General features: G+C 39.3%; 1 protein-coding gene across 1 annotated transcript; it reads right to left on the minus strand.

Moving 5' to 3' along the window:
- Positions 1–2549: 2549 nt before the first annotated feature.
- Positions 2550–9393, minus strand: LOC117455465 (caspase-1-A-like). Its single transcript, XM_034094984.2, has 8 exons — positions 9069–9393; positions 8181–8462; positions 7971–8065; positions 4547–4720; positions 4216–4465; positions 3942–4085; positions 3753–3862; positions 2550–3639 (listed from the first exon to the last, which is right to left on the minus strand). The coding sequence occupies exons 1-8, from the start codon at positions 9073–9075 to the stop codon at positions 3541–3543; spliced, it is 1161 nt and encodes a 386-aa protein (XP_033950875.1). The 5' UTR covers positions 9076–9393; the 3' UTR covers positions 2550–3540.
- Between the last annotated feature and the right edge of the window lie 275 nt (positions 9394–9668).

A 9668-nucleotide genomic window follows, 5' to 3' on the forward strand; every position in this document is an offset into this window, starting at 1 on the left:
TTTCTGCTGAGTGTGTGTGAAATCTGATTAGCAGCAGGATGAGCTAAACAGCTTAAAGTAGGGATGCCGTTTTTGAATGTCCAACATGAACCTCCTTGCTCTGCTCTTAATACATACAAAAAAACTAAAAACACATTATTATATTTTTCACTTTGGTTTTGCAAGGATATTACATTTATTCTCGTGTGCTTCAGAGGTGCCGATAAGTGGATATAGTGACGCTTGGACAGAGGCAGGGTAGCTGTTGATCACAGGGTGTAGAGGAAGGGATATCGAGCTCGTCTCAATGTGCTGTATACGGGACAGCAGACAAAAACGACTTTGAACGACTTGGCCACTTTTCATAAAAAGGGTTATTTACTCCTGACTTCATTTCAACAACCTGCACCACGGTGGAACAACTCTGCCACCTCTTGGTTTGTATCTACAACAGCGCTCATAGGTAGAGGCATTTCATACATAGCATCAACCTTATTTACAAAAGGGTCATCTAATAATGACATCCCCACTCATAGTTAACGACTAGTACTTTTCTTTCTTTGCCATATATATATATATGTATGTATGTATATGTATGTATGTATGTATGTATGTATGTGTGTATGTATGTATGTATGTATGTATGTATGTATGTATGTATGTATGTCTGTCTGTCTGTCTGTCTGTCCGTCTGTCTGTCTGTCTGTCCGTCTGTCCGTCTGTCTGTCTGTCTGTCTGTCTGTCTGTCTGTTTGTATCAGTGTAAACAGATTCTCTAACACTGCCAGTATGTTCAAATAAACTGTTCAAAGTCTAGTCTGATTTGGATTGGTCATTCTGTTCTGTAAGTGGCAAACCCTTGTTTTATGTATTTTTAGAAACCACGAGCGTATACAGAACATATCCTTCTGTCAAGCTACTTTATTCTTATGAGTGAACATGGTGCGTCAGTGAAAGCATGCACTTAAAGTAGCCCTGTTAAAGCACAGACTGTACCCATGTGACCATGTTGCCGACTCAACGTGTTGCCTTTGTGTGGTATTGTCATGACATCGTTTTGTTTAATATGAGTTTCTTTTTCATTTTCAAGTAAAGTTTGTCTGAAAAATCCCATACAGAGTTTGTGCATTGATTTTACAAAGACGTGATGTTCAGGTATTTCAAATGGAAATTATTGTATTTTTAAAAACCGTTTCATAACTGTGGCATTTCTGATAAGTCATAAGTCGCGGTTTGAGATAAACTACATGTCCCACAATGCATCTCGTTTTGTGACATGCGCACTGAAGAGACTTGCAATGATTTTCCCTAGACTTCTGCTTTCAGACGTAGTTAATTACTAAGTTATTATCCTATCCGATAATAATCCAATTCGGAGGCAATAATGTAATATATAATACATTATTTTATATATATATATTATATATTTATATATACAGGCCTTTGAGTGCAACCATAATGCTAAAGTGGCCCGCGATGAAATTGAGTTGAACACCCCTGGTTTAAAGGGACGGTGTGAAACCATCTGTGGGATGCGTTGATGTTAAACAGCCAGGTCCATCTACAACTGGTGAGGAAACATTGATTGATGCTATAAACACTTGAAAACTCACAGAGACAATAAAGTAAATTAAAACATAGCAAGTCCGGTACCTTTGTGTGTGATTCTTTCAGCAAACAGAAATCTTGGTCCCCGTTTAAAAAAGAAAAAAGATTGTAACTTTTTTTGAATTATTTTCGTTGCAATCTTTTTGGGATTATTTCTTTTTTTTAAGTTTCAAATATTATTGTATTATTATTATTTAAATAAGTAAAAATCGTGGCTGTGGGTGTCGCTGTGTTCCTGCCTAATGCTCACCTTATTACTTCTTTGATGGCACCCAGAGGGTTGTTCTCATCCACCTGGATTCACGATGCATTTTCCAATATGTGGACTATCTATATTATACATTAAGCATACAGACAGACCACTTTGTAACTATGGGGCAGTTTCCCTGTTTTGATTTTAGTCTCAAAATGATCCAACTAACTGAATAAGAAGCAATAAGATTTGAACACAGAGTGAACAATAATAATCCACCACACCTTGAATTTTAAATTATGATATGTCTTTGCCCTGTGCTGTGTGTTGTACTTTTTATTGTCTGTTTATTGTATGTTGAACTGTATGGAACAAGCTGTAATACTCTGCACTGAACACGAATTCCACCAGCCTGGCTGTGTGGTCATTAAAGATTCTAATCTAATCTAATCTTAAGAACATACTGAAAAAATAATAAGGACTTCAAATGTGGTGATCCAGATAAAATATCAATTCTGTTTAAATTTCCATGTTATATCTGAATTAAATGGGGTGAGTTTGTATGAAGAATAGTAGATTGCTCCCTCTAGTGGTGCACTTGAATACAGTCACCATCATCACGACACGACGCAACACTTTGGACAGAGTAGGTATTGAAAAGCTTTACATGCTCGTTTATTGTGTTGTTTTTTATTTCAAGTGACGCTACCAGTGTATTTTACGGAGATATAAACTTTGTGTATATTAAAAACTGACAATTTAACATGAAATGAAGAAACAAGCATTACAAATATTTTATTAAAACTTCATTTTCATTTACAAAATCACTGAATACGATCCGTTATCACAAATATTTACCTTTGAATATGTGAAAGATGAGTTTGCCAGTGGAGCGAGAAGCTTGTTGTAACCCTTCATACCACTGTAGCAGGAACACATTCTGTATCCAATGTCATGATTTAAATATTGGTTTTCACACACAGAATCAAAAAAGGCTGGTATTTTCGTTTTTTGGGCTTTTGGTTTAAACGAAAAATCAAACTGATAAAAACTACAAGGACCCTAAAAGCCCAGGCATTTACTTTGTTTAGGTTTATTCACATTGTGTGACCCACAACAGCAGACATTCCCAACCTGTGAAAGAAAACAATGAGTGCTGAATGTTGATGTCCTACTCAAGTAAGGACACCATTTAGAGATAGTAACGTTTATTTGTATTTTAAAACATGGACAAAATGAATACAAACCATACAAAGTAAATACCTATTCCGTATGAACATTACATATATGTTCCAAAAAAGGCTGAGTGAATTAATACCCTGAATCCCTAAAATAGTCCCTGCATGGTCAATAAATGCCACCATTACATTACATTGCATTTAGCTGACGCTTTTATCCAAAGCATTACAAGCATTACACCACTTGTGTGCCATTCATTAAAAGGCTTTCACACAACCAATTGTATAAAAATATAAATGATGATATTGATAAAGGATTCATCAAAGATTAACTAAAAGCCCCCCGGACACAGACATGTAAAAGCCCCACCACCCCTACTTTAAAAGAGTAAAAGAAAGTCTCTTCATTTGCCATGCGTCTCTTAGCAGTGTTTTTGCTCTGCCCTTTAACCCTTCGGCCTGTACTTGTTCGGCCCATTCAGTAATTCATCCACATGATTGTTTCTATTTCATTGTATTAATTATATCGCATGCATATAATGTGGCTACCAGGCACAACAGGGAAACAGCAGTAAATCCGGCCTCAGATGCCTGGAAAGAAGTAGAAGTGCTTTGTCAGAGTAACCCTGTCTTTGGTCGGCATCTGTATTTTGATCTTCGAGTCCTCGAAGTTTTGCTGGACCTGTATGTTTCAAACAAACAGTGTAGGAAATTAACAACACAAAGAAACCCAGAGCATCAGTATTACTGCTTGTTAGGTGGTGTTGCCTCACAAAGTCTATACTTTCCACTTACTTGTATGGCTAGTTCATCAATGTGATCGACGTGTGCAGAGGCGTTCACTACCGCCACAAAATACTGGATGAGAAGAGACCCAAGCAGTGGATGTCTGTATGAGACAGTATCTGTAGAAAAACATTAAGCTTTATACATAAAGCGAGTAATAATCGTGGTAACATCTGAACACATTTTTAATTAACTGACCAGGGGTGCTGGACAGAAGAGCAAAGAAATCTTTTTCTCTGTTTACGAATTGAAAACCATCCTCCTCGAAGTCTTCATGGCCAGCATGATGTGAGGCATCATCACTGGACAAACCGTCTTTAACCAGCTCTGATCCTTTCTTGTCTGAAACACATGTGGAATACTGTTAATACAGTGCATTAGAGCACCACTCACTCAAAGACAGTAAACAAGACATTAGCTGACTGTTCAATTAAATGATATTGATTTGTTGTATCGGGGGACTAGAGGAGACCTCCTCTGCAGGCCTGGATGAGGATGATCTTGGGTTTGTCCAGCAGCGCGGGACATCCCTTCGGACCCAAGTGAAGGTAAATGTTGTCGATGGAAAACTCATCTGGTTCCTCATTTTTAGGTGTGTCTCTTTTCCAGTCAACACCGAGGACAGCTCCCAGTTTCCCATGAGACATGATCACCACCACCACACTGTCGGTCTCTTTCAGTTTCTTATGTTTTGAGAACTCAATCACAGTAGCATCAATTTCCTGGGAAACACAAAAGTCAGAATCAGTTACTGTATTGCTTCATCAACCAGACAAGGGATGAATGTATTTTTGTGAAATTACCTTTCCCGTGAGGTTTGTGTGTATCACCACTTCGTATCCCAATGCAACGAGCAGTTTGTACATGTTCTTCTCGTCCCTATCGGCTCCCGCTCTGTCTGAGAGGGTAGTAAACTTTATGTTGGTGATTAACAGGGCCATACGATGCCTCATGGATTCTTTGCCCGCAGGGTAAGTCTACAAAACAAATGTAAAGGAAATAATTAAGACCACAATGTACTATACTCAGGCATGAAAACGGGTCAGGGGTGAAAAAGGTGAGAAGGATATTATCCCTCTAGGGGGGTCCGGGGGCATGCTCCCCCGGAAGAACATTTTGAATATTCCATATTTTAAAGCATCAATCTGATGCATTTTGAGATGCATTTTTTTGCCAACCTGGGGAGAGCTGGAGAAACTTAACTTCAGCCATGAGTCAAACATATTATGGCCTCCTTACTAAGTATTATCAGGGATGCAAACTCATCAGGTATGGAAAAGGTGACAAGGACCCGAGCCCCCTGACCCCACGGAATATCGGCTTTAAAAAGAGGAATAACAGAGGATTTTAGCAGTCAGAACAACTAAAGCAGCAGTGTTAATAATAACAGAAATGGTAAAGAGTCACATCTAATAGAAATATATAAAAGCATTTATTTTAATTGTGTAGCAGTGAGTTTATAATTTTGGCAGCACTGTTGAGCATTTTGAAAATATATTGTCATGCCTCTGTGCAAGGCTGAGTCTTTCTATCTTTATGGCATCTGGTGTAAAGTAACTAAATTCATAAACTCAAGTACTATACTTGGGTACAATTTTGAGATACTTGTACTTTATTTAAGTATTTCAATGTTTTTCTACTTTGTTCTTCTTCTCCTCTACAGTTCATAGATAAATGGTGTACTTTTACTCCACTACATGTATTTAATACCTTTAGTTACTTCACAGATCTGGATGAATGATGTGAAATATAACCAAGTGTTGAATCAGACTTTAGTTCCACCTGGAGTAAATCCACAAGCTACCCTGCAGTCTACAAAGTCATTCAGACTAGCTGCACCTTCACCAGCTTTGAGAACACTTTCATGATCAATCATTATAAAACATATCATATATATTATTCTGAAATGGACCAATCTGCACAACGACTACTTTTACTGTCGCTACTTTCACTATATTTTGATGACAATACTTTTCTACTTTTACTTGAGGAACATTTTGAATGCAGTACTTTTACTAACAGAGTATTCCTATTCCTACACTCTGGTACATCTACGTTTACTCAAGTACAAGACCTGAGTACTTCTACTTTTACTCAAGTACAAGATCTGAGTATTTCTGCTTTTAATCAAGTACAAGATCTGAGTACTTCTACTTTTACTCAAGTACAAGATCTATACTTATACCACCTCCGTTTATCGCCTATGAAAAAAAAACTATTAGAAAACGAAGGCTAACGCTAACGTTAGCAGATAGTGACAATGTATGCTAGCTAGCTAGCTCAACGATAATATTGCGACAGAAAAACTTTTCAGTGCACATCACGCTCTGCGCTCCGACAGGGAGCTCTGCTCTGAACACCTGCACGGCCCGTTCTAACAGCTGTTCACCAGCGGCCCAGTCTGTGCCACAGTGACTCCGGACCGCACAGTTAATATTAACGAATGCACCCGTAGCTAATGTGGCTGCTGAAGCTAGACCATCATCGCGGAGCAGCAGAGCCGACCAATAGAGTCTGGCTGCAGACCGCAGCAAGGAGGCGTTTCCTATAGGGGCGTTTCCTATAGGGGCGTTTCCTATATGAACGACGGGAGCCGGCTCTCGCCAATAGAGTCTGGCTGCAGACCGCAGCAAGGAGGCGTTTCCTATAGGGGCGTTTCCTATAGGGGCGTTTCCTATATGAACGACGGGAGCCGGCTCTCGCCCGCGAACGAGCCGTTTTTTGTTTTGTTTTTGCGGAGGGATCTAGATCGGCATGAAGTCACATTATGCGATGTGCAATGTGGACATTATCCCGCTTATTACACATGGCCACATTCTCAACAAAGTAACGACATGACTCCCAATAATAATTGAAATGCTTTTATGGATTTAGAATAAGATTTTATTGATTTAAAAAATTGTTTTATGTATTGATTTAAATTGACATGCATCCGCTAAGAAAAGTAGTCCGTTGTTACCGTTTGAACTAACGTAGCAACGGCAGGAACTGCTTCTATAGTGTTTTTGAGGAGCTTTTTGATTACAGATTTGAAAACATCGTTGCTTGCTTTAAAAGTAGCACAATTCATTATGTCAAACCTTGAAAGATATCCCTGCCCTAATGCCAAAAGTAACTGGCAACTGAATATATGTCGCCGTAGCTATGATGTCTATGTCTGGACCGCTGCGTAAAAAGGAGGGTTTCTGCCCCGTTACTTCTCTTCTTACTTCTATAAGAATAAAACACGGAGGACGGAGATCTCTTTTTGTCCCCCTCTTCTCCCCGCTGCAGCCTAGCAGTTGATCTCAAAGCACGCTCCCCTCTCCTGCAGGGAGAACAACTATATTTATATACTTTATATAGGTTGATACAGTAGCCCCTTTTTTTAAATAGTTTTTATAGGTGTTGCTATCTGTTTTGTGTAGCGTGGTTCTACAAGCAAGTCAATGCATTCATTGGGTGGTATCAGAGAGTTACACGGGTCTGTAAATGCAATGAAAACAATTGGCCACAGCAAATAATTTATATTAAACATGTAATTTTTACTTTTGAATACTTTAGTACAAAGGATGTCTTGAATAATTTAAGTGATATTAATGTGTACACATATAAATCATTAGTCAAAACAGGGCTACATTTGATTTAATTAAAAGGTATAATATGTGGTAAACTGAAGAGCCCTTTGGGAGCCGAAAGAGCCGGCTCTTCTTGGTGAGCCAAATGATCCGGCTTAGCAAGAAGAGCCGGAATTCCCATCACTTGAACAATGACTTCTTCTGCGAGGATTTATAAAAGCAGCTGGAATCCCTTAAGTTGCTATTGGATAAAAAAAAGTTAGGAAACGCCCCTATAGGAAACGCCCCTATAGGAAACGCCTCCTTGCTGCGGTCTGCAGCCAGACCCATCTCGAGCCGACAGGCAGGAAGACTCGAGCACACAGCTCGCGCTGCATTATAATATATAAAAAAAGAGCACCATGCGTGTCATGATGGCACATAACAGCTCGCGGCCGCAGATTACTCCGGGTCCCAGACCCCCCCCCCATACCCCAAACATATTTTTATTGCAGATCTACATGAATCACACAAACGACCTATTTTGGATTCAAAACGGCGAATTTCGCCGAAAGGTGAGTGATTCTCATGCCTGTATACTGTATATCTGATATCTGATGATATATCAATTGTAGAATTGAACAATAAATCAATCAAACAACACCTGACACAGCTTTTATGAACAACTTACATTTCTTTGACCCTGTTTCCCTTTCCAGAAGTCCTCGGTGGAATTAATCAGAGTGCCTGAACCGTCCTGCCCCGGCTGTGGCTCTGGAGCTGCAGCTGCAAACAGCAAAACATTTCTGCTCACAACGATGTACATTAATGTCAAAGTATAATATTAGTTTGAATCTAAATGGGGTGAAGATGTCTCTACAGCTGATCTGTGTCTGCTCACCTGGCTGAGCAGGATTCTCAGAGGGAAGACCCAGCGCAGCATAAAGTGTTGGATCTATGCTTAGAAGGAGAGCGATCATCTTGTTGCTGGCTTCATCTCCTTTTTTCATAACAGCGTCAATGAGAGCCCGTGCCCTGTCTGTCGTAATAGGATTCCCCTCAAGAATTGAGTCCTTCTCGCCACCATTCAAGATAACATTATCAAAAAGGCCGTCCAGGAGCTGATTGATCACGTCTCTGCTTGCGCTGTTCACAAACGTAACCCTAATCTTCTTCAGCTTCCCTAGAAGAGACACACAAATAAAATGTAAATGTATGTGTGTGTACTAGTGTAGGTCAAAGTCATTGTGCAAATGTTATGTGCAGTTCGGGTTACTTTTTAATGGGTAACATTGTTAACCCCGGGTTGTGCTACAGGCCACTAACATTGAATAAGCATACAATAGCATATTATCACTGATATAAATGTGGTAAAGTCATTACAACAAAGTTATATGTTATACAAAAAGCTGATTGATCGAAATTAGTTATACATAAATGCTTTATAAATGTAATGTATTACTATTATTATAAAAGGCTAAATTGTATTGTTTTATTTTCATTGTATGTTTATGGACTAACAACGGCAGAAAATAGGACGGATATGAGCACCAGCAAAGTGAAAGTAACTTGCCAGCACACGGTAAAAAAATGCAGAATTACTCAAACTTTACTTTGACAGACTTTATAGATCAAATTAAATGTATGAAATCACACTCGACACCTCATTGCCCTCATATACCACTTACAGTAAAAACGGATCAGGTACATTACGCTTGCGATCGCCTCCATATTTCCGGAAAATGCACCAAAGTTACTTTTAAAGTTAATTTAGACCGTGAACTCTTACCTGCCATTTCTCAAAATTGTCGTAACACACAGTTGTTTGTTTCAATCGAAGAAGGCAAGTTACACGTTACGCGCTGCAGAGGTTCCACAGGATGTTTGCGAGATTTCGCAAAACTCCGTGGCAGTTTGTAGACGACCCTTAAGCACTCCTCTCCCTCCTCCAGCTGCAGATTGTGACCAATTCTTGATGTTTAGCTCGGATGACGGCGCGAACTGTTCTGATAAAAACGACTCTGTAGCTCGTTGTCTACTTCGCTATGATTGTAAAGTCATGTTTGTATTTTTACAACGTTATGTTCATGAGTTATTGATCCGCGAATTTCGAATCTGTCAATTAGTCCTGCCTAATGCTGACCTTATTACTTCTTTGATGGCACCCAGAGGGTTGTTCACATCCACCTGGATTCACGATGCATTTTCCAATATGTGGACTATCTATATCAGGGGTGTCAACAGGGGCGTCGCCTGCCCCGGATGTTTTTTCTTTAGCCCCGGACAAATTAATACATGTATTATAATAATATAATACATTAACCTACTTTACCTATAGGACGGACGGCAGATTTGTAAATTCCCATGTTCAGTGAATGCAACACAGAGG

Source organism: Pseudochaenichthys georgianus, chromosome 11 (genome assembly GCF_902827115.2).
Source record: "Pseudochaenichthys georgianus chromosome 11, fPseGeo1.2, whole genome shotgun sequence".
Classification (NCBI taxonomy): Eukaryota; Metazoa; Chordata; class Actinopteri; order Perciformes; family Channichthyidae; genus Pseudochaenichthys; species Pseudochaenichthys georgianus.

Coding starts and splice junctions, on each gene's coding strand:
- LOC117455465 (XM_034094984.2), bottom strand. Junction 8,066..8,180: donor TGAGAATCCTGCTCAGCCAG/GTGAGCAGACAC, acceptor TGCTGTTTGCAG/CTGCAGCTCCAGAGCCACAG. Junction 4,466..4,546: donor ACACAAACCTCACGGGAAAG/GTAATTTCACAA, acceptor TGTGTTTCCCAG/GAAATTGATGCTACTGTGAT.